This window comes from Spea bombifrons, chromosome 12 (genome assembly GCF_027358695.1).
Source record: "Spea bombifrons isolate aSpeBom1 chromosome 12, aSpeBom1.2.pri, whole genome shotgun sequence".
NCBI classification, from domain to species: Eukaryota; Metazoa; Chordata; class Amphibia; order Anura; family Pelobatidae; genus Spea; species Spea bombifrons.
This window is the reverse complement of record NC_071098.1, coordinates 34077666-34104250: the sequence shown is the minus strand read 5'-3', so window position 1 is coordinate 34104250 and position 26585 is coordinate 34077666. Positions and strand designations below refer to the sequence as shown.

At 45.2% G+C, this 26585-nt stretch overlaps 2 protein-coding genes across 4 annotated transcripts in view; one reads left to right on the top strand and one right to left on the bottom strand.

The window, feature by feature from the left end:
- The first annotated feature begins 1923 nt into the window (after positions 1 to 1923).
- ASPDH (aspartate dehydrogenase domain containing) lies at positions 1924 to 10596 on the top strand. The gene is made up of 7 exons (XM_053452260.1): positions 1924 to 2008; positions 2598 to 2742; positions 4814 to 4898; positions 7152 to 7301; positions 8337 to 8563; positions 10162 to 10319; positions 10508 to 10596. Exons 1-7 carry the CDS (start codon positions 1951 to 1953, stop codon positions 10543 to 10545), a joined length of 861 nt encoding a protein of 286 aa, XP_053308235.1. The 5' UTR covers positions 1924 to 1950; the 3' UTR covers positions 10546 to 10596.
- A 4039-nt stretch (positions 10597 to 14635) lies between these two features.
- The window catches only part of LRRC4B (leucine rich repeat containing 4B), a 42449-nt gene continuing 30499 nt past the window's right edge, over positions 14636 to 26585 (bottom strand). For all 3 annotated transcript variants that reach the window (XM_053451739.1, XM_053451740.1, XM_053451738.1), the window contains one exon: positions 14636 to 17866. In XM_053451739.1, coding sequence (XP_053307714.1) covers positions 15876 to 17801 — 1926 coding nt within the window. In that variant the 5' untranslated portion in view covers positions 17802 to 17866 and the 3' untranslated portion in view covers positions 14636 to 15875. The remainder of the gene's footprint in view (positions 17867 to 26585) is intronic.

Genomic DNA, 26585 nt, shown 5'->3' with positions numbered 1-26585 from the left:
ACATTACATACAGACCCGCCGCTCTCTGACCAGTCCTGATAACGCAGTCACATCCCCTACATTACATACAGACCCACCGCTGTCTGACCAGTCCTGATACCGCAGTCACATCCCCTACATTACATACAGACCCGCCGCTCTCTGACCAGTCCTGATAACGCGGTCGCATCCCCTACATTACATACAGACCCCGCGCTGTCTGACCAGTCCTGATAACGCAGTCACATCCCCTACATTACATACAGACCCGCCGCTGTCTGACCAGTCCTGATAACGCAGTCACATCCCCTACATTACATACAGACCTGCCGCTGTCTGACCAGTCCTGATAACGCAGTCACATCCCCTACATTACATACAGACCCGCTGCTGTCTGACCAGTCCTGATAACGCAGTCACATCCCCTACATTACATACAGACCCGCCGCTGTCTGACCAGTCCTGATAACGCAGTCACATCCCCTACATTACATACAGACCCACCGCTGTCTGACCAGTCCTGATAACGCAGTCACATCCCCTACATTACATACAGACCCGCGCTGTCTGACCAGTCCTGATAACGCAGTCACATCCCCTACATTACATACAGACCCGCCGCTGTCTGACCAGTCCTGATAACGCAGTCACATCCCCTACATTACATACAGACCTGCCGCTGTCTGACCAGTCCTGATAACGCGGTCACATCCCCTACATTACATACAGGCCCGCCGCTGTCTGACCAGTCCTGATAACGCAGTCACATCCCCTACATTACATACAGACCCGCCGCTGTCTGACCAGTCCTGATAACGCAGTCACATCCCCTACATTACATACAGACCCGCCGCTGTCTGACCAGTCCTGATAACGCAGTCACATCCCCTACATTACATACAGACCCGCCGCTGTCTGACCAGTCCTGATAACGCAGTCACATCCCCTACATTACATACAGACCCGCCACTGTCTGCCAGTCCTGATAACGCAGTCACATCCCCTACATTACATACAGACCCGCCGCTGTCTGGCCAGTCCTGATAACGCAGTCACATCCCCTACATTACATACAGACCCGCCGCTGTCTGACCAGTCCTGATAACGCAGTCACATCCCCTACATTACATACAGACCCGCCGCTGTCTGACCAGTCCTGATAACGCAGTCACATCCCCTACATTACATACAGACCCGCCGCTGTCTGACCAGTCCTGATAACGCAGTCACATCCCCTACATTACATACAGACCTGCCGCTGTCTGACCAGTCCTGATAACGCAGTCACATCCCCTACATTACATACAGACCTGCCGCTGTCTGACCAGTCCTGATAACGCAGTCACATCCCCTACATTACATACAGACCCGCCGCTGTCTGACCAGTCCTGATAACGCAGTCACATCCCCTACATTACATACAGACCTGCCGCTGTCTGACCAGTCCTGATAACGCAGTCACATCCCCTACATTACATACAGACCCGCCGCTGTCTGACCAGTCCTGATAACGCAGTCACATCCCCTACATTACATACAGACCCGCCGCTGTCTGACCAGTCCTGATAACGCAGTCACATCCCCTACATTACATACAGACCCGCCGCTGCCTGACCAGTCCTGATAACGCAGTCACATCCCCTACATTACATACAGACCTGCCGCTGTCTGACCAGTCCTGATAACGCGGTCACATCCAGATCTCAATCCAATCGAGTGTCTGTGGGATGCGCAGGACAAACAAGGACTCACAGGACCTGCTGCTTACATCTCGGTGCCGGATACCACAGGGGACCTTCAGAGGTCTAGTGGAGTCCGTGCCTTGATGGGTCAGGACTGTTTGGCGGCAAAAGGGGGACCTGCACAATATTAGGCCGGTAGTCATCATGTTATGGCTGATCGATGTACTTCAAATGTTTTCTATTCTAGGCAAAGATCTGGCACAGCTTAACAAACACTTGAGCCAAGGAAATGAAGATGTCTGGAGAAAGAAAGAGGAGAATCGGCATTGTAGGTTTTGGTCGCATAGGTAAGACGTTATAACGTTGGTTGGAGGTTGGGGTTGTTTCCTTATTTACCCTGCTGGGGTAGAAGAGGTGTTTGGGTGTGATGATTGCTGTCAGTGTGAGACTGTCTGGGGTGTGAGAGTCAGACCCATCACGAGCCGAGCCTTCGCTCCTGGCGGCTCCCCCAGATCCTGGTGGGTTCATTAACATTCGTTGTTTCAGATCGTGATCTAAACCGGAGGTAAAACAAAGCCTATAATGCGATACCGGAACGTCTCTGTGACTTTACTTACCCGTCATAAACCCACCTGTCCGGAGATGCCAATCCATTCACTTACTATCCCCCAACCTGCATCCGGAACAAACCCTTCGAGAGCTCCAGCCACTAACTTCCCTACATCCCCCTACCTCCTAATAGATTGTAAGCTCCTAGGAGCAGGGCCCTCTATCTGCCTTAACATGTGTTAAAGTTATTTGTAATTTTGTATATTGTGAATTTTACTGTTTTTGGTAATTTTGTCTCTCTCTATTGTAACAGCGCTACGGCACCTGCCAGCACTATCTAAATAAATGTGATGAATTAATACTGCTGTGTTTTTTTTTTGCTCACAGGTAGGTATTTGGTGCAGCGGATAGAAGAAGAAGGTTACAAGCATGACCTGGAACTGGCCTTTGTCTGGAACAGGAGTGCGGAGGGTTTGCAGGGGAGGGTCCCCGGTCATCTACAGCTGCTAGATCTCCTTGACTTTGATGAATGGTAACTGTGTTATAATTACCACCCCCTGGATGCATAGTCACATAATTATCTGTTCCTTATATGTATATATTATTGTCACGGATCCGGATAGTCCGAGCGACTACCTCCGCTGTACTCCCTTAGCCTGGCACTCACAGTCTTTCCCCGGTTCCCCAGTCACTGGCCGAGACTCAGTGTAGTCAACATACAACATAGTAATACACCATGGGCGAGGGGGGGGGACGGGGGGTGGGCCGGACTGACATTAAACTGAAACAATGGCGGTCTCTCCCTGGTGGCAGATCCTGGCTGTCTGCCGGAGATAATCCCCTCAGCCGATGATGAGATGATACGCTCGCGGTACTTCGGTGACATCACCCGCGCAGTCTGGCGTGTAGTAATGAGTCTGAGTGCCGGAACGCTCGCGGTACTTCGGTGACATCACCCACGCAGTCTGGTGTGTAGTAGTGAATGTGAGTGCCGGACCGCGCATATCAGCGTATAGCACGCAGCTACAATTGCAGCCCTGAAGTTTTGGGAAATAAGTGCATGTTATACGCCGGTAAATACGGTAAATCACTTATATAATTACAATTGCCTATAGATATATTTATAATCACATCCCATATCTGTATATTTATATAATTACCACCCAGAGGCGTATCTACTGAAAATAGCGCCTATGGCAAGCACTGAAATTGCGCCCCTGTCCAAATATCTAAAACCCATTTACTAGCCCCTGCTGCCCATATATATATATATAAATATTAGCCCCTGCTGCCCATATATATATATATAAATATTAGTCCCTGCTGCCGATAGCAGGTATCGATCAACACACAAACCCAGATCAATTGAAATTGACTTGTGATCTCAGCACTGAAGGTATAGATCAAATAAACAGAATCAGACATACAAATCCTGTATTTGCAGGTATACATTAATATATGAAACGTAGCATCGCAGGTATAGATCAATTAAATACATGGAAACAGCATTGCAGGTATTAATCAACTGAATAAGACATATTAACCCTGTATTTGCAGGTATACATAAATAATGTATGGAAACATAGCACAGCAGATATGGATCTACAGAATAACACAAAAAACAGCTTTGCAGGTATAGATCAATTATAATTCACATAAAAACACGGCATTAAAGGTATATTTAAAACCCCGTAAACTACAGGCATAGATCACTGGTCACACACCCCAAAGCCAGCCCGGCGTCCACACTGCCCACATAGAACCTGGCCAGCACCCAGATTACACACATAGGACTTGCCATCTTTGTCCCCAAACAGCCCAGCATTAGTCAACTTTGTCCCCAAACAGTCCGGCCTGTGCCATCTTTGTCCCATATACACCCTGCCTGTGCCATCTTGGTCCCCAAGGCTCAAACCTCCTGCTAGTGCCATCTTTGCCCTTCCACAATTATACATCTATGATACACATAGATATGACGTCATATTTCAGCGCTCAGCAGTGAAGCAGCGGGCACCACAGAGCGGCTTTTAAATTCTGTCATTTTTTTTTTTGGATGCGGGGGAGAACGAGGGGCGCCGAGCGGTTGCTAGGCGCCCCTCTCTCTCCTCCGCATCAAAAAAAAAAAAATGACAGAATTTAAAAGTTGCTCTGTGGTGCCCGCTGCTTCACTGCTGAGCGCCAAAATATGACGTCATATTAAAAAAAAAAAAAAAAAAGACGGCTTTTAAAAGCTGCTCACTAGCGCCCCCTTCAAATGGCGCCTATGGCACGAGCCATAGATGCCATACCCTAGATACGCCTCTGTTACCACCCTCTATATGTATATTAATATAATTACTGTCCCCTATATGTGTATTTATATACATGCGGAAACCATATGCCATGCCTGGAAACCGATACTGTCACATAACTCTGTGCTGCTTTCTTAGCTGAATGTTTCATAGTTTTAAAGCCACGTTTACACCTCTAATAATGAAGAATGCCTTAATACGTAATTTTTGCTGTAATATTTCACATATACATCCCTCTGGCCAGCACGTGGCCGCAGAAGATACACCAAGCGGGAGATGATTTACTCCGATATAACCATGTTTTCTTTTCAGCAAAGCGGATCTGATCATCGAAGTGGCCGATCCGTGCATAACAAGAGACTTCGGAGAAAGATTTCTTCGGGCCGCAGACTTCCTGGTGATTGTCCTTAAACAATGTCTACCAAACTTCACCAAGCGCGTGGTTTGGTGAAACGCAGAGACAACGGACTGCGTGCAAGAAAATGGCCGCTAGCAGAACATTTGAGTTTAGTGGCAGTAATATACGGTGTTTGCACTGATATTATGACCAGGCCCATCTTACATGGATGCATAATAATGCAGAGGAAAGCGCAGAGAATTGTTCTTTACAAAAACATTCATTTTTTTCACCTGGAACCCTTATTATTAGGGTTTAGTCTCTAACGCATGGAGGCACCAAGTAGATTCACAGTAAGACGCGACGGACACGAGACTCACAGTAAGACGCGACGGACACGAAACTCACAGTAAGACGCGACGGACACGAGACTCACAGTAAGACGCGACGGACACGAGACTCACAATAAGATGCAACGGACACGAGACTCACAGTAAGACGGGACGGACACGAGACTCACAGTAAGACGGGACGGACACGAGACTCACAGTAAGACGCGACGGACACGAGACTCACAGTAAGACGCGACGGACATGAGACTCACAGTAAGACGCGACGGACACGAGACTCACAATAAGATGCAACGGACACGAGACTCACAGTAAGACGGGACGGACACGAGACTCACAATAAGACGCGACGGACACGAGACTCACAATAAGACGCGACGGACACGAGACTCACAATAAGATGCAACGGACACCAGACTCACAGTAAGACGGGACGGACACGAGACTCACAATAAGACGCGACGGACACGAGACTCACAATAAGAGGCGACGGACACGAGACTCACAATAAGACGCGACGGACACAAGATTCACAATAAGACGCGACGGACACGAGACTCACAGTAAGACGGGACGGACACGAGACTCACAGTAAGACGGGACGGACACGAGACTCACAATAAGACGCGACGGACACGAGACTCACAATAAGATGCAACGGACACGAGACTCACAGTAAGACGGGACGGACACGAGACTCACAATAAGACGCGACGGACACGAGACTCACAATAAGAGGCGACGGACACGAGACTCACAATAAGATGCAACGGACACGAGACTCACAGTAAGACGGGACGGACACGAGACTCACAATAAGACGCGACGGACACGAGACTCACAATAAGACGCGACGGACACGAGACTCACAATAAGACGCGACGGACACGAGATTCACAATAAGACGGGACGGACACGAGACTCACAGTAAGACGGGACGGACACGAGACTCACAGTAAGACGGGACGGACACGAGACTCACAATAAGACGCGACGGACACGAGACTCACAATAAGACGCGACGGACACGAGACTCACAATAAGACGCGACGGACACGAGACTCACAATAAGACGCGACGGACACGAGACTCACAATAAGACGCGACGGACACGAGACTCACAATAAGACGCAACGGACACGAGACTCACAATAAGACGCAACGGACACGAGACTCACAATAAGACGCGACGGACACGAGACTCACAATAAGACGCGACGGACACGAGACTCACAATAAGACGAGACGGACACGAGACGCGACGGACACGAGACTCACAATAAGACGCGACGGACACGAGACTCACAATAAGACGCGACGGACACGAGATTCACAATAAGACGCGACGGACACGAGACTCACAATAAGACGCGACGGACACGAGACTCACAATAAGACGCGACGGACAGGAGATTCACAATAAGACGCGACGGACACGAGACTCACAATAAGACGCGACGGACACGAGACTCACAATAAGACGCGACGGACACGAGACTCACAATAAGACGCGACGGACACGAGACTCACAATAAGACGCGACGGACACGAGATTCACAGTAAGACGCGACGGACACGAGATTCACAGTAAGACGCGACGGACACGAGATTCACAGGGCAGTGTCCAGATATAGGATATAGATATCCCAGATATAGGATAAGATATAGGATATTTTTGATGTCAAACCCTACTTTTGTTCTGTTTTACTTATTTTTACTCTACATGGGAATTGTCCGGTCTGACTTCCACCTGGCCTTACCTGATTAGGTAAGGCCAGGTGGAAGTCAGACCGGACAATTCCCATGTAGAGTAAAAATAAGTAAAACAGAACAAAAGTAGGGTTTGACATCAAAAATCCTGCAGTCAGGACAGAATCCTGACATAGACTCTCAATTTTAGGAAGCTGCTTGTGTTGGTCGATTGCATTACACGTCTGAAGGGTTTCTAACGTATTTCGCGCAGGTTGGTTCTCCCACTGCTCTCGCTGACCAAACTACAGAAAGCAAACTGAGAGAGATGGCCGGGCGTTCGGGGCACACACTATACGTTCCCAGCGGGGCCTTCTGGGGAGGAGAAGATATCCAGAGAATGGCGGAAAGGGGCACCCTACAGGTAATGAATGAAAGTTATTTCTATCGCTAAGTGCACAAGTAGAAACGTTCCCATAAAGCAGTTGCACTGATCAAAAAGAGACTTTGCTTAGGTCCCTTACTTTATTCACTATATTATGGAAAGTTTCTTCATTGTGAATGGCAAGATGGCCCCGTCTAATGTGTAATTTCAAGAAATCTCACGCATTTAATAATATGTTATACAGGGCATCTCGCTGACCTCCCCTATAAAATATTCCTATTGCGAATAAACCTTAAGGTCACAGTGAAGCTTCCAGGGGTAGTTACCGCGAAAGAGCGGCGGTGTGGATGAATAGTAGTTCAGGATTAAATCGGCAGAATGTTCATCACTCTCACAGTACTTCTAGATGTTTTGAAGTCAAACTTTGTTTTACTTTCACTTGTGGACATGCAGTCAGCTTAGAGGGGAACTCTCCTCACCTTGTCCAATGCTTTTTAAAAGGGCCATAGCCATAGTTATTGGATATTTCTTACAAATGTTCCACGCATGTGCCCGGCTGATGATGATGGTCCTCCTGCATTCTCAGACCTCTGCCCTCAAAGCCTCATGGAGGTCAAGTTGCACCCAATGTAGCAAATCTTGGCATGGAACAAAAGGTGTCCATTGTCCCAAGCAGAATCCACGAAAAGGCAGCCGTTTCATGTATGAGGTATCTGAAGTCTGTGTGGGATATTGTCACCCCATTTAGTCTTTTGTCAGGCTGGAAGAGGTGAGACTGGAGAGCTGTGAAGATAGAGCAGACTGGACACCCACGGAAAGCTTCACATACGTTGTTCTACAAATGGCGTCACCTAACACTAGTGCGATAAGCACACAATATTAGTCCTACCAACTACACAGCTGTCCCATAAAAACATCTGTGGGACCAATGTCCATATTGCAAATATTACAATGATATTTACTTCCTTTATGTATGCATGTAATAGCAGTAAACAAGTATTTTCAGTTGACCGTGTTTGCATCAGTCAGGAGGTAAGTGATTGACGTCCGCCATATATTATCATATTTTCACAGGGTCTTAAAATCACCATGGCAAAGCACCCCAAAAGCTTTAGGCTTGTAGGCGAGTTGGTAGAGAAGAATAATCAAGTGGTAAATGAGCGAACCATTCTCTTTGAGGGCCCGGTGCGTAGCCTGTGTGCTCTCGCACCCAACAATGTCAACACGATGGCCGCAGCTTGCGTGGCCGCTCATACACTTGGCTTTGACAACGTGGTTGGAGTCTTGGTGGCAGATCCAAGGTGAGGACATGAAAAATATGTATTAAAATCAAAACCGCCCAAACCTAATGCCTGACTAAGTTGTAATGGGTGCAACCTGTTTAGTGAGCAGGGTGTCTGCTTATCCACAGGTGGGAACTCTGTTCTGGTCCTAGAGGCGTAATCTCCGTTCAGTTTTTCTCTTATTCAAGTGACAAGAAATAGTAAATGAACCCTTTGGAATTACCTGGTTTTCTAAATTAATTGTTCACAAAATGTGATCGGATCCACATCTAAGTCACGCGTATAAACAAACACAAACAGTGATAATCATTAAACACTCACAGTAAGTGATCCCTTGAGTTTAGTAACTGGTTGAACCTCAAGCAAGTGCTTCTGGTAGCTGCGGATCAGCCCGCACACCTTCCAGGAGGAGTTTTAGATTCTGCAGTTTTAGAACTGCTTGAGCTCAGCCACATTCCTAAGCACCCAAAGCAGCCCCAAGTCCTGATGCTCTCTCTCCAATGTGCTTCACCATTGGGATGATGTTTTCATGATGGTATGCGGTGCCCTTTATACGCCATACGTCATGTTGCATGTTCTTCCCAAATAATTCAACCTTAGTTTCATCTGTCCACAAAACATTTTCCCAGTAGCGTTGTAGAGTGTCAAGGTGCTATTTGGCAAACTTCAGGGCGAACAGTGATGTTAAGTTGGTGAGCAGCAGCTTCCTCCGCGGTGTCCTGCTGCCAACTCCATGCCTGTTCAATATTTTGCGTATGGTAGACTTATGAACAGAGATGTTAACCAGTTCCAATGATTCCTTCAAGCCTTCAGCCGTTAGTCTTGGATTCTTTTTTTTACCTCCTTAAGCAATCGTGCCCTTGGAGTCCTCTTGGCTTGGCGATCACTTCTAGGGAGAGTAGTCATGTGTGGCATGGTTCAGAGCGGCAGATGCTTCTTGAGAACGGCAAACTCAAAATGTTTGGGCAGTTTTTGGATGTCAAAGTAGCTCTAAAATTGATCTCCAATCCCATGTCATTGATTGATCCAGGTCTGATAACTCCTGACTGCAACTGGCTTTTGTTGAAGTGATTAGCCTCTGAGTTCACATTCAAGTGAATGCTTGAACGATGTATTCGATAAAAACAAAACCAATACAATCATTTTTGTTGGTAGTTAAAACAGATAACTTTTCTCTGTCCTTCATATGCCATTTTTTATTATATTCTTTTACATTTACCATATTGAACTGTTGCACTCCCAGCAAGTATTATAGTTACCACCCTCCACTTTACATACAATATATAATCTACTCTATGGTAAGACATCACCCATATTCATAATGTTTGGTTGGCGCTCAGACAACTCCTGGGCCTTGTGGTTTCTTGCATGACCTAATTTCATCCATATAGAATATAAAATAGACTGTTAGCCCCAGCAGGCACCGAATGGGTTTTTCGATGACGGCGGTAAACCCTTAAGAAGCATTAAACTCTGCACGTTAAGAGGGTATGCAGTGGGTTCTAGTTTTGCCTTTCGTGGTCTTCACTGCCATAAACATTTATCCCTGAATTACTGGCCCTTAGCGTGGCTCTTCAAAGGTCTCAAATGAGCATTGTGACTAATGTTTTTCCCAGCATCCCAGACTGGCACCACGTGGAGATCGAAGTGACGGGACCTACAAATGAGAAAAGTGGACAAACGTTTGCTGTTAAAACAAGTAGATGGAACCCAGCAGAACCCAGCAGCGTCACCGGAAGCGCCACTTTCCTTTCCTTCTGGAGCAGCTTACTCGGTAGCGTATATTAACCTTGCAGACATTTCAATTTCATTGACTGCTCATCATTCAAAATTTAGCATTAATGTTAAGTTTTTATACAAAGCATTTCATATTAATTGTGAAACAAACAAACCTTTCTTTACCTGGAAATGTTATTTACAATTTACCTCATTAACGTAACATTTTCTGCTCTTTCTCCACAGTTTGCAAAGGTCACGGAGGGCGAGTTTATCTATGTTAACATAATATTTTCCAAAAATTAAATATCAATTTAAACAAATGAAAAGAACAATTTCAAGTGTATGTTTACATGGTGCAGAAGTGTGGGCTAATAAATGCAACAGGTAATGAATGACATTGGGATCTATTCACTAAGAAGTCAAATGCTCAGTCTTCAGCCACGCTCCCTATCACTGTGGGGTCACATTTTTTACACGGCCCGCTAGGCTAATGCTTCCCGATGGAGACCGGCCCTGGTTGAAGAAGTTGGACAGGATGCACCCCTGCCCCTGTATATATATATATTTACGAGAAGCCACTCATGGCTGTCCACCACAATTTGACTTGTTTGTTATTATTTGTTGGTATTACCATTGCATGTATTTTTTTTTCGATGTATAAAAACTCTTACCCTGTCATAGATACGACTTAAAGCACTTCTCCAATCTTTACCGTCACCTTTATCGCCCTCCATAAAAGATGCATATCTTTCCAAATCCAGCTCGGAGCAGAAACGCTGTTAGAGATCCCGTCTCCCCGGGCAGATTACGGAAAAAAATCTTCTGTTCCCAAGAAATGACAAAACTACATTTTGCAGATTTGATGCATTTCATTCAAAACACAGAAGTTTAGTGAAAAGAACTTTATAACATTAAAAGCCGATGTGCACGATTCGCATAGATGGAAATAAACCAAAGAGGGTTAACAGTAACAAGAAATATTGATAGCCTCTGCCTTTATCTCGAGGCAAGTCTAGTATCTCATTCACATACAATGTTTGTCTGACCCACAAACCCAACAAGTCCAGACATTGAAGTCATTATTAGCTCTGATATCACGTATAAGGCAGCAAATATCTGAACATTCTAGTTTTTGGTGCAAAGCACCACTCGAGAGACAATTGGGTTGGAAAGAAGAAATTGGTAAATTTACTAAACAGTTAAATAAAACACTCCTATGAAATAATTTGACGACAGGACCGTTGAGTCCTCTAAAACGTATGTGACTGCATCTTTGACCACTTAACGGTATCACACACTTTATTTTAGGACTACTAGACTCAAGGTAGCCGACCTGGACTCCGCAATGTGGCCCAAAAGTTTCTGAGAGGTATAGCGTGCTTCCGGGCTTAGCCGGGAGTATTGGCCACTTTGGTGCAAGAATATTTGTAGTGCCTCGGTGTTCTACCAAACTACCGCACATTGTATGTGGTTCCTGTGACATTGAAGAATACGAAGGTGTTTAGATGAGACTTTCATAGTGAAGCAAAACAAAACTCTAACAAGCTGCTGGTGCCGGCTGTCAGCCTCGTGCCTCGTCTCATAGATGTTGGAGGCACGATCCTGGATTTAGACTGTTTAGCTAGATATGATGTCAACAGGGGCATAACTAGGAACTGCAGGGCACCTGTGCAAAAGTTACCCCTGAGGCCCCCAACTTTACCAAGCACTATGTCACAGAGTGCTATCTTTGCCCCCAAACAGCTTATGAGTACCTACTTTGCCCCTAGACAGCTTGTGAATGCCACATTTGCCCCAAGCAGCTTATCAGTCTCCCCACACAGCCTGCCATCTTTGCTCCAGCATGTCACTTCCTCCAAACTGCATATCTGTGCTATCTTTGCACCCCAAACAGCTTGTTTGTGCCATCATTGCCACGTGCCCCCTCCAACATACACTATGACACACATATATTAACACACATACCTACTCATACTCACTAACGCACAGACACACTCCCTCCTTTACACCACTCATGCTAACACACTCCTCTCACACATACATGCTCACAGATTCTTACACATACACATCTATGTAAAATAGTTGGCATAAGAAAAAAAAAACTTTAACATCCCAAAAAGTACCATTTTATGTGTTACGAGATTATCACTGGCCTTTAATAAATAAATACTTACTACACAGGTTATCTGACAAATCTTGCTAAATCTGCTTTACAGACACTTTGTGTCCTCGCTCTATTTCACATTAATTATCACCTTCTAATGAATTGCCACCTGGACCGGCGATCATTCCCGTGTCCTGAGCCCTCCTGCACCGGCCTCGTCGCCGTAAAACAGTTTATTCTTCTAGATCCTTTTCTTCTTCTTTTCTTTTTGTTCTGCATTGAATAATTAAAATTGCAGGGTTGGCTGTTTCTATGGAAACGGAGCATAGTGAGGTAGCCACACATATTTAGAGTGTGCAGCTGCAGGCAGGAGACATGAAGCGGGGGAGGGGAAAGGACTCCCAGACAGATGGGGTAAGACGTATGAATCGCGAGATCATTCATAAACGCTCCTGATAACCTCTCTGGAAAATCTCAAACCTCTAGAATTGCAAATAGAGACATAACTGTAATCATGGAATGATTATCTAAATTAGGTGAGCCCGACGTGGTGCATGCTGGGTGGCCAACATTCTATAAAGTTTGACCCGTATTCACCACAAACCTTTTCATTCACATTGTCTTTAAAATTAATCGGTTACAAAGTTTCAATAAGGCACATTCTCCCCCTTTTCAGTGGGCTCCTTCTGACATTCTATGAGGTTGTCTGTGTGACTAGTGAGCTGTGTGTGACTACATCCTAGCATGTGACTAGCTGGCTATGTGTGACTATGGCTCGGCTTGTGACTAGCTGGCTATGTGTGACTATGGCTCGGCTTGTGACTAGCTGGCTACGTGTGACTATATCCTAGCATGTGACTAGCTGGCTATGTGTGACTATGGCTCGGCATGTGACTAGCTGGCTATGTGTGACTATGGCTCGGCATGTGACTAGCTGGCTATATGTGTGACTATGGCTCGGCTTGTGACTAGCTGGCTATGTGTGACTATGGCTCTGCTTGTGACTAGCTGGCTATGTGTGACTATGGCTCGGCTTGTGACTAGCTGGCTATGTGTGACTATGGCTCGGCTTGTGACTAGCTGGCTACGTGTGACTACATCCTATCATGTGACTAGCTGGCTATGTGTGACTATGGCTCGGCTTGTGACTAGATGGCTATGTGTGACTATGGCTCGGCATGTGACTAGCTGGCTATGTGTGACTATGGCTCTGCTTGTGACTAGCTGGCTATATGTGTGACTATGGCTCGGCATGTGACTAGCTGGCTATATGTGTGACTATGGCTCGGCATGTGACTAGCTGGCTATATGTGTGACTATGGCTCTGCTTGTGACTAGCTGGCTATATGTGTGACTATGGCTCGGCTTGTGACTAGATGGCTATGTGAGACTATGGCTCGGCATGTGACTAGCTGGCTATGTGTGACTATGGCTCTGCTTGTGACTAGCTGGCTACGTGTGACTACATCCTAGCATGTGACTAGCTGGCTATGTGTGACTATGGCTCTGCTTGTGACTAGCTGGCTATATGTGTGACTATGGCTCGGCTTGTGACTAGCTGACTATATGTGTGACTATGACTCGGCTTGTGACTAGCTGGCTACGTGTGACTATGGCTCGGCTTGTGACTAGCTGGCTACGTGTGACTATGGCTCGGCTTGTGACTAGCTGGCTATGTGTGACTATGGCTCGGCATGTGACTAGCTGGCTATGTGTGACTATGGCTCTGCTTGTGACTAGCTGGCTATATGTGTGACTATGGCTCGGCTTGTGACTAGCTGGCTATATGTGTGACTATGGCTCGGCTTGTGACTAGCTGGCTATGTGTGACTATGGCTCGGCTTGTGACTAGCTGGCTATGTGTGACTATGGCTCGGCTTGTGACTAGCTGGCTATGTGTGACTATGGCTCTGCTTGTGACTAGCTGGCTATATGTGTGACTATGAGAAAAAGGAAAGAGGAAAAAGACCAAAATTGTAATGTCGAGTCGGACACAGGTTTTCTAGTTTTCAACCCACTCAGTCCAAAGCTCTGGAGAAACAGATGTGTCGCTGTACATAAAGCGAGTGGTGAGAGCGCACTTACTTGTCCATCGATGACTCCTTGGCCATTAATACACGGTAAGATTTCACGTAATGATGATGCACGTCTGACATCATTCTCCCTCCATCGCTTGGCTTTGACTGCTGCCAGTAGGAGCAGAGAGACTGGGGAGATTTCCCAAACATGCAGACAATGCGTTCTGAACATTAATCGTCAAACACTCGGTGTTTTCATTTTTTTTTTATTATTCTCTCTTTTAGACACTTGGCGACGTCACCCCAACACCTCTTTCACTGTCTAGAAGGCCATGCGTGTCATATAACCTTCTTTCTACCTGTCTTCCACCCATTCAAAATCGCCAAATCAATTTCCAGATCAACTAAATTGTACCTCAAAAAGAAAAACAACAAAAATAAAACTGAAAAAGTTCATATCAACTCATGTTTCACACACCTTACACTTTTAGATAGAAATCCAGAGAAAAATAACTGCGGTGGCAGAAGATTCCTCTGCACCCCTTTCCCAAAAACTAAAATATTTAGTAAAAACCTTTTTTTCCTTTTTCTTACAGTCGTCTTTTTTTCTGTAAAGGTCCGGAGATAATTGGCACATTTGTAAAGGGTTATATGGCACAGTATCTTTGAAAATAAAGTCTTTTCTCAGAGGTTGCTTGAAAACACCTTACGGTATTTCTGTTATTAAAAAAAAGTCCAAAGAAAATCATCAGAAGAAGGTGATGCTTAAAAGAGTGCCTTTCCACCCCGTCTCCTCGCTCTACGCCGTCCACCTGTCATCGTTTCAATAACATCGTCCCAGACTGGCCTCCTTAAGAGTCCGTGGGGCCTGAACCACTTTGCTATTTTGACCGTTGCAGGCACCCGTGGCAACGAACAGATTAAAAAAGACCTCTTTTAAAGTGATCTAAGTGCAGAGAACTCATCGATGCGTCTCTGTCACAGACCAGAATTATTCAACAGAAACTCCTCAGTGATAATAATAATAATAAAAAATGCAATTTTCTGCCCGGCTAACCCCTTGATTGATTTTCCTGTTCCGTAACACCTTTCCTTGATGAAAATAGATCTGAAATAGAATTTACACATAAAGAGCTGTACCACAAAATAAGCTTTCCCCCCTTACATATTGTTTCGCTTTTCTTTACATTTTCCCTCTTTCATAGCTTTTGTTTGTTTGTTTTTTTAACCTTTTTTAATATTTTTTTTTTTTTTTTAGTAATACATCAGGTAGTCGGAGAATGAAACATCCCATTGAAATTATCAAAAGATTCTTCAGTTCACGTCAGTGCTAATTGTATTTTGTTGCAAAACTGTAAGCTGAATAAGGTGTCGAGCACTAACCCAGAGAGAGTCCTTTCGCGTAGAGCAGCTGTACACCGGATGCAGTTTTTGCAGTGAAAACGATTCTGTCTGTTGAGTTTCTCAAGCTTTTCTCTATATTATCTACCTAGATCTGTGTCTCTTGCACATTTTCCTTTGAGCTGCTCTTGAACAAAAGGGGTTCATGGATGGAATTGAGCATGGGGTTTTTGGCACAGTTAAGGGTTCCTGTATTGTTATTATAGTGGGCCTTAAATGCAGTGTAGTGGTTGAGATGGTCATGCTCAATAGCTGGTAGGGCCATGTGGTTGTCTCCTGGGGCGCTGGCAGGTATCTCGTCTTCCACGTTAATTATTTCAATAGTTCGTGTTGGCCCATGGTGCTTATGAAGCTGATGTTGCTTTCGCAGCTTGTAAAATGCAATCAACATTACTGCTGCCATGAATGTAATCGCCACAAAGCAACCTATAATGATCTTTGTAGTCTTCATGACATCATCCAGGTCCTTCATGATATTCCCTGTCACATCTGTGATGGGAATTGTGAAGGTCTTTTCTGTAGATCGTGTACTGCGTGGTGTAAGGGATGTAGTGGAGTATGTTATTCCCCAGCGGACAGTTGGTGTTGGGCCTGGCTCCTTCTCAGTAGGTTTTGTCTCTTCTGGAGATGAATCCATTGTTTCCACAGTTACTGTAGTAAAATAAGTATAATCGGTAGTGGCCGGGTCAACAACTGCGGAAACGTTGAGCGTCGCAGAAGCTGTAGTATTCCCGGCTGAATTTGTGACCATACAAGTGTACTGCCCAGTATCTTGCATTGTTACGTTTGTAAAATTTAGCGTACCATCATGAAGAACCGAAATGCGAACTCTATAAGAACCATGGGTCATTAGAGTGCCATTTGGTGTCAACCAGTTTACTGAAGTCATGGAGGTACCAGTTCGGCACTTGAGCTCAGCCGCCATACCCTCAGTAACATTGAGATCAGTCGGCGGCTCCACTATAACTGGGGCATAGCACGTGAAATGGCTCTGATCCAGCTCCCCTATATACCTTGTTTTCAGATTTGGAGGTGAATGGCAACGTGCACAACAAGTTGTATTGTTGGGTACTGTCTCTTTTAACCACCAGCTTAACCACAAGACATCACAATTACAGTGCCAAGGATTGTGATTAAGGTGCACCCTCTCTAAACGGTGTAGTGGCGTGAAAAGGTCATGGGGTAAGGACATCAAGTTGTTGTGGGAGAGATTGAGTTCCTCTAAAGATTTTAAGTCATCAAATGCATTACGTTCTATGGTGGCGACATGAGCATGCATCAGCCAGAGCTTTCTTAGACTGGTCAGTCCTTGAAAGGAACCAGGACGAATCATTTCTAGACGATTTCCAGACAATTCCAGTTCTTCCAGCCTGACCAGTGCTGTAAGGTTAGGAATATCCTTTAAGTTGCACATACCGAGATTGAGATATCTTAAGTTTACAAGACCTTCAAATGCTGCTTCTGAGATGTATTCCAACTTTTTGAGTTCCCCTAAGTCCAGTCTACGCAAAGAAGGTACTCTGTTAAACGCATAAGATGGTATGCTTTCAATCGGATTGTTCCTTAACCAGAGTTCCCTCAACTTGGAAAGGTACTCAAATGCTTGAGTAGGAACCGTGGTCAAGCGGTTGTCAAACAGCTCCAGAGTGCTCAGGTTAGGGAGTCCATTAAATGCTCCCACCTCAATCTTACGGATCAGGTTTTTGCTGAGCTGGAGAATCTCCAAGTGGCGAAGGTGCTTGAAGGTGTCTGTCTTAATGACCTGAATTATGTTCTCCTGAAGATTCAGATATCGCGTATTGACTGAGATGCTATCCGGCACCTCTACTAGATCTCTGCGGGTGCATGCAACACGGCTGGCCTGATTGCTACAGATGCAGGCGGCAGGACACGAAGTCGGAGAAGTTCCACCAAGGGTCAGGGACGTGACCCATGAGAGGAGTAAAGCTTGCTTCCAAATCATTCTAAAGATCTTCAAACCAAGCATCGGGCGGGTGCAATGGGGGGTAACCATTTTCAATGTTCATACTTCAGTGGGGATGCTTGCAGAAAATTCCTTTTCCTTTCAGTGGCAAATATCTAAACGAGAGTAAAAAAAAACAACTCAGTTTAACAAGAATACATCTTCATGCATTTCTGTGTTCTACAGTTTTTAGCACATTTACATATTTACCCAACGTCACTGCCGCTAAATAATATCAACGTTTCATGAACGGCAATAGATAACAGTATGCTGCTATACAAGCCAATAGCTAATACTAATAATAATGGATTGAAGACATGTCTCCTGCAAAGAAAGCCTCTTAACTTCCTCTGGGATAATGAACACAGTTAGATTTGTTTTACTCCACTTCTCAGAAATAATCCGCTGGGTGGTAGGCACTTTTATGGAAGGACTGGATTTATTTGGCAACACAAACATTTTCTATTTTAAGTAGAAGGAAAAAGTTGGCCCAAGGGCTAATCTGAAACTTTTTGGCTGAAAAGGACAGGGATATAATCATGTATGTAACCGCCGAGGGGATGGCGTGATGAAGAAAGGGTCTAAGGCCGGTACTGCAGTCTAGTTGAGGTATCGGCTGCTGCTGTAGCAGTTACTGAATCTCACCTTCGCTCCATTTGGGGATCTGACGGAGGCAGCGACGGCACTAAGCAGCCGGGATGTATGTTGTTTGGAAGCCTTTTATTTTGCCCTTGCGTGGAGGGATCAGTAAGTGGCGGTGGGGTTTTGTTATATGTGTAACCTGTATATTTTATATCACTGTGAATGCATCACTTTTGCATGCTTTGTATGCTGAGAAGAGGAGTTGGGAACTCCATTCAATAAAAGACTGCAGAAAAGATATATTCGGCTGGGACCGCTCCGTTACAGATGGATCACAGAAAGGATCAGCTTGAAAGGCTTGCTTGATTCCTTAACTAGAACATGTAACTAGGGCACAGCCACTTTACCTGCAACAATACATCCTGCGGAAGATTATTAATCATTATTAAGACTGGAGCGTCCTCTCTAATAAATACTACTTGTCCCTTCGCTGTAAAGAGATCTCCTCTCTGACTTAGAATGGATACCAGCGACCAGTCAGTGACTTTGGCTGATACTTCTTTACGTTCTCATTTGATCCTTAAAAAACTGCATAACAGGGACTGTGGAACCTGAAACTACGGGTTGTCATGGTTACGGTCTGTCCACATATCTACAGAAACATACGTCACTGGCCAAAATGAATAAATAGAGTGCAGTTCGCCGATCCCAGGGTTCCTCTCTTCCGTATCGTTAGGTCATTCCTCGTGGTGTACGTGGCTGACATGCGGGAGTCTGTGGCTGACCTGCGGGGGTCCGTGGCTGACCTGCGGGAGTCCGTGGCTGACCTGCGGGGGTCCGTGGCTGACCTGCGGGAGTCCGTGACGGACAGCACAAGGTGCACACGAGAAGCCATCAATATGTTACAGTCATTTGCCCAGTTTGACTAAAATCTCCCAAAATATTATTCCGCAGGACATGTACCGGCAGAACCCCCTGACCTGGAATGGAACGCCGGTATTACGGGCCCACATTACGATCCGGTGTTATAATATAATAATAACGCGTCGGCAGCTGCATTGCAGCACATTTTATGCAGGAATATAGATGAAAGTGGGTTTGTTAAGTAAAGTTTTTTGGGTTGAAGACGTTATATTTTGGGGTTTCCTTTGGGGTTGAAGCACTAATTAGTAATGACCCTGTACGCACCACTGCCTTAGACTGAACATGGTGGCTCTAAAAAGAACAAGGACTCGCGTTAAATCCACACCAGATGGTGAAGCGCCAGTCACTTTCATCTGCTCAAAATATAGGCTTTTGCCCCAAATGACGTTTTTACTGGGTATTTCGAGTTCACGATTCTCTGTCCTGTAAAAAGTGGTTTAAGGCATCTTTTGCCTGCAGCAAAAAAGGAGATCCCTGACTCAACCCACATGAAACATTGAGCCTTGAGATATACGTCACGTAATACAAGCCCTTGCTGCTTCTTTCAGCAGAAGGTGGATGAATGGGGCATTATTGGGGCATTATTGGGCATGTTTAGTACATCAGAGTCGGAGTGGTCAGTGGGTAATAAGAATGCCAATTGTTAATCTCATGCGTCTCATTTCTAGATCACGTAATCCCCGCCATGCCCCTGACGCCCAACCTACTGGCATCACAAGCAGAGCATCTCATCTGTGTCGCCCGGAAAAAAGGTCAAAGCCCAATATAAAACCTATCACCTAAACAGTGTAATTGCACCGATAATCCAAAGGGATTAATGAGGGAATTAACAACGTATCCGTACCAAGTCTGCTGTCCTCGGCTGCTAGAAAAGACGTACGGAGACATAAATCCCTGTATTAAATGAAACGCATCACAGAAATCCACTGGCGCCACATTTCTAGCCCAGGCCTGCAGCTCAAAATGATGCCTCGCCACGCAAGTAATATAGAAAAAGGTGAGCCATTTTACACACACACACACACATAACACACATATATTACACACACTCATATATTACACACACACACATATGCACGCACATACACACATATATTACACACACTCACGCACATACACACATATACACGCACATAACACACACATATATTACACACACTCACGCACATACACACATATATTACACACACTCACGCACATAACACACATATATTACACACACTCACGCACATACACACATATATTACACACACACACGCACATAACACACATATATTACACACACTCACGCACATACACACATATATTACACACACACACTTATACACGCACATACACACTCACAGACACACATACACATATACACACTCACACAGACATATACACGCACATACACACTCACAGACACACATATACACACACAGACACACATAAATACATATACACACATACATACTCACACATACATATACACGCACATACACACATATATTACACACACACACACATACACACACATACACACTCACAGACACACATATATACACACACACAGACACACATATACACACAAACACGTATACACTCACACACACATAGACACACACATACACACACACATACATACACACACACACATATACATGCACACAAACACACAGACACACACCTGGCACATACACACATATACACACAGGCACACACACATACACACAGGCACACACACACATATACACTTACACACACAGGCATACACACACACACGTGTTGTTGGGTAATAAAAGATAATAAGGAAGTTTGGTAAAGACGATTCCTTTATTGGCTAACGCGTAATAAGTACTATTTAGGTCTCCTGTTCAGGCACATTATATATTAGATGCTGAGTTTATGCTCACAGCAAAGTACTGAGATTGTGAGCTAGAACTGACGCGGTGATGTCAGAGCGAAATGATGTCAGAGCGAAATGCCTCTCATTCCCGGGCTATTGGATCGTACGGCCGCTGCTTGTGTCTACACCAAACCCTATGTATTCCAAACGCAGACAAATGGAAAGGCGTGTTTTGTCCGAGATCCGGGCGCTTGAATAAACCGTAATGCCATTTGGCCCTCAAAATGTCTTCAATGACAAATCCCAGGTCTGCACTCAGGAGACATGTGAGTCGAGTAACATTATTTCATTTCACGCTCAATCAATTGACATTCTAGGTCATGTCATAAACCCTCCTAGCTACAAATAGATATCCTGGAAAGGACAGACTTTTAATGGACTTTTGTGATGTTAAAGTGTAACGATGTCATCCTAATCTCCCAAGCACCGTGTGTGTCCTGTACGCTAGTAACTGTGTGTAATGCATCCGTGAGGACTGTAGGGGGCACTGTCCGGGACAGACATTTGCTTCTGTGGACGTTAGAAACATTTAAAGTAAAAATTAAATATTAAGGTAAAACAACGTCCGTGGAGACACTTCAGACATGGAAACACGCAGGCTGCATACATTCTGCGGGTAACGCAACAGAATCAAGCAATGGTATCGACAATATGTAGCAACGCTTTCCTTTTGCATGACTTGTGGGTTGCCATGGTGATCTCCATAGATACAGGCATGTTGGAGATGGCAGCAGGGGCTCCTTTATTCCATTTAAATATATCTAGAAGCAGAGAGAAGGCGTGTAGGTGGCAAATCTCCCCGCGCACTTCACAGCTCCAGAGGCTGGAACATTTTGGGGGTTTGTCGCTTACACATTATAGCCCCCTCCTGCTCTCACTGCCCCCTCCCGCTCTCACTGCCCCCCTCCTGCTCTCACACCGACCCCTTTAAGGGAAGGAATACCCTGAAATGGGAGTAGAAAAAAGGAATTAAAGATATTTTCAGCTTGTTTTCCTTTCATAATGATCTGCTTGTGTAGAAACACAATCCCTTGCAGAAAACATCAAATTCAACACTACTTGATCAAAAGTTCAAGAATGCATACATGCGAAGTGTCCAACTGTAGTTTGTCCAGTCCCTCTCTCCTTCCCTTGATGCCCCTCTTTTCTAGGAGGCCGGGATGTTTGCTGGGTATGAGGGGATCGCAGGGTTCTACAGCCCTAAAGGCCCCGATAATGTGTTTAGGAACAGCAGGAAACGGCTTTATAAATGAACTCATTATTCTTCTAATAAATGACTGATTCAGCGACACAAATGGCCACTCAATGGAGTCCAACATCTTCATGAAAACCCCAACTGGGATGATGCAGATGAACCCTTTAGGCCGAGACTCAAATGTACATGGGGGGGGGGGGGTGGGGGGTTTACAAAACTTACCCCCCCCCATATATGAAATATCCCTGCTGATGGTTTCAGATCTTTAATGTGCGGCACACTATAGAGGACTATAACTATAGATTATACAGGGGCCACATCACTGTTTTAACAATACATTATACAGGGTATCTCACTGATACATCATAAGGGGCTGGGTTGCGGATTTATCTTTACATTATACCTGGCCACCTGACTAATTTATCTATACATTGTACAGGAAAGTATTCTTTTGTCTGTTAAATTGTCCTTCAATTAACCTTGACGTGTTCCTGTGGTCTGTATGTTTCATTCATTTCTAGTGTTCGTGGTGAACACGTGGACTGAGGTGGACTGGGCAGGTAGGAATAAGGTTCTCATCGAGTGAAGCCCCTGGAGAGTTTTGGTTTTCTGAATATAATATTATATTAATATAATAAGCAGGGCCGGCCCTCTCCTTAGTACCGCTAACACTCTATTACTCTGACACTCTCCTTAGCACCGCTAACACTCTATCGCTCTGATACTCTCCTTAGCACCGCTAACACTCTATCGCTCTGATACTCTCCTTAGCACCGCTAACACTCTATCGCTCTGATACTCTCCTTAGCACCGCTAACACTCTATCGCTCTGATACTCTCCTTAGCACCGCTAACACTCTATCGCTCTGATACTCTCCTTAGCACCGCTAACACTCTATCGCTCTGATGCTCTCCTTAGCACCGCTAACACTCTATCGCTCTGATACTCTCCTTAGCATCGCTAACACTCTATCGCTCTGATACTCTCCTTAGCACCGCTAACACTCTATCGCTCTGATACTCTCCTTAGCACCGCTAACACTCTATCGCTCTGATACTCTCCTTAGCACCGCTAACACTCTTTCGCTCTGATACTCTCCTTAGCACCGCTAACACTCTATCGCTCTGATGCTCTCCTTAGCACCGCTAACACTCTATCGCTCTGATACTCTCCTTAGCATCGCTAACACTCTATCGCTCTGATACTCTCCTTAGCACCACTAACACTCTATCGCTCTGATACTCTCCTTAGCACTGCTAACACTCTATCGCTCTGATACTCTCCTTAGCACCACTAACACTCTATCGCTCTGATACTCTCCTTAGCACCGCTAACACTCTATCGCTCTGATGCTCTCCTTAGCACCGCTAACACTCTATCGCTCTGATACTCTCCTTAGCACCGCTAACACTCTATCGCTCTGATACTCTCCTTAGCACCACTAACACTCTATCGCTCTGAAACTCTCCTTAGCACCACTAACACTCTATCGCTCTGATACTCTCCTTAGCACCACTAACACTCTATTACTCTGACACCCTGTGCACCGCTAACACTCTATCGCTCTGATGCTCTCCTTAGCACCGCTAACACTCTATAGCTCTGACACCCTGTGCCACCGCTAACATCTGACTTTAGTTTCTTAATGCTAAGTATTCAGGACATCATTTAAGTATCCAAGTATCTAAATCGCCCCTGTCTTCCATATCAAAAGTGGTTAATGAGAACCCTGTGACCATTTTCAGCCTCCAAGAAATTATCTGAACGAGTCTAAAAGAACCCATTGCAAGGCTATATCTTAACGAGGAGTCTAACAAATACTAATACTAATAGTGATAATACTTATAGTAGTAATAATCCTAATACTAATAACAATAACAGTGCATATAACTGATAGACAATAACATGCAGAACCATCCGCATTAGCCAAATGTGATTGGAAACCTTGTGAAACACACCAGATAATCCATTTGGTCCAGGCCCTACTCTCCTATGCCCAGGTTCAGGGCTCCACCTGTGGCCCCAGGGCCATAGGAAGGGTGAGGCGAGAGAGGCACTCGTCTTAGGCCCAGCTAAAAGGGGGCGCACAGCTGCTGGATCAGCAGCCTGCAGGGCTGTCAAATCAGACCTTGGCTTCCGTCCTCCCTAACCACTACAGTATATGTGTGTTTGTGGGCCTGTGTGTGTGTTTGTATGGGCAGATGTGTGTAAGAGCAGAACTTTGAGCACATTTCTATTATGTTAACACTTCGGAGCTGCAGCATGGTTCCCCGTGTAATTTTCTTTGTAGGACAATGATACACATGTAGCCAGACTCCACAGAGTTCCATTCCACATATTAGACATTCTTTAGAATAAGTGTATGTGTGTATGTATGTGCATAGGTGTGTGTAATGGCAATGTATGTGTATATGCGTGTTAATGGGCAGGTGTGTCTAAAGGCAGTGTGTATGGTAAAGTGTGTGTAAGGGCAGTGTATGTATTTTTGCGTGTTAATGGGCAGGTGTGTGTATGGGTAAGTGTGTGTAACAGCAGTGTGTACGGTCAGGTGTGTGTAGGAGCAGTGTAGGTATGTGTGTTTGTAAGCTGGTCTATGTGTGTGTAAAGGTAGGGGTGTGTAAGGGCAGTGTATGTGTATATGTATGTGTAAAGGCAGTGTAAATAAAATAACCTCTGTAAAAAAAAAACAGGTGGGGAGCACAATTTTCCGTTCCTGACCTCGGGCGCAAAAGGAGCTAGCTATGTCTCTGTGTGGCCCCATACAGCCCCAATGAGAGGCCTACATTACTCTTGCATGCTATTCACATGACAGCGTTTTGCAGTTTTAGTGGCCGCTCTGTATAATGAAGCAATATGTCCTAAACTGGACACACTGGGAGTTGTACTGGGGCTGTTTGCCATTAGACATGAATATGATGCATCAAGCTGTTTGAATGGATTTTATACAGAGGAGACGGGGCAGAACCCGGAGTATTCATTTTTTGGAAAAATGCACCCTTTGCATACAGTACAGACAGAGCCGGTCCTGCCATTGGGGCCACCAGGCCGCGGTACCACCACATGCTACCTGTAATATATAAATACTTGTTGTTGTTGCTGCTATGTTTATACGAAGGTGCAGGCAGGAGGCAGCTGTGGCCCCTAGAGCCGGACATGGTACAGATAACGCCAGTGACAGACGTTTCGGCTGCAAGTCTGGCCCTAACATGGGGCAAAAGGGTGGCTGCATTAGGCCCAGACTTACTTTGGGTGCCCTTGGCCTCTGACCATCACACCTCATCAACAGCTGCAGAAATAGTGGAAGCATTAGTGGAAATGCCTCTGCCAGTAGCTGCACAGACCACCATGCAGGGGCCACTGGGTTGGGGCCCACATGGGGAGAGTGCCCTGGAACCTGTTTCATTTAAAGACAAAGTAATTACACAATGCACACAAAAGAGGATTTTTCCATAGAGGGGACACCAATTATACCGTTAATAGCACCCTGACACCAATCTTATTATACCCCACGCCTACGTGACCTAACAAGACCTCTCCTCCTACCTCTGACATACCTCCAAATAAACATCTCACAGAAGTTGGTCAAACTGAGCTGAAATGTGGCCCCTGACAGCATTATTACAACTTTCTCGACTAAATGAGGGGTTAACTGTTTATTTTGTCAGATTACTTAAGAGATGTACGCAGGGAATATTGTCCAAAGCGCGTGGCACATGCGGTGATGGCTACTGCGCTCTATGTGTGTTATTATTCTCCCTGCAATACTCAGCTTCCAAAATAAGAGCTTTAAGGAAGAATTAGAGTAAAAAAATGTACAACGTTCTTCAAATCCCCCCTGCAGAAAGAGCCTGGGGCTGAGAATGATGTATTCTGCTCTGACGAGCACATTAATGCCACGAGGAGCCGTGTCCCATTGGAGAGGACAAATGCTTTGTGGCTGACATTCCACTAAATATCCCATAGGCTCATTGTGGATTTTGGTGTGAATGCAGACACCTAGCCTGCCGCTGATCCTTGGGGGCCTTGTTAAAAGAGACAGAAATGCCTGTTTCTCATATTATTGTATGGAGCCCATTCCTGAGCCACCTGTCGTGGAACTGACTACAAGTAGCTCTTCTGCCACGAGTATTCAACCCGTCATTTACTAATCCATTATTAAATGGAACTGAAACATAATCTTTCCCAGAACACATAGTTTACTGGTCCAGTCATTTGGGATAATGTAAGACTCACTACCTCCCTGAC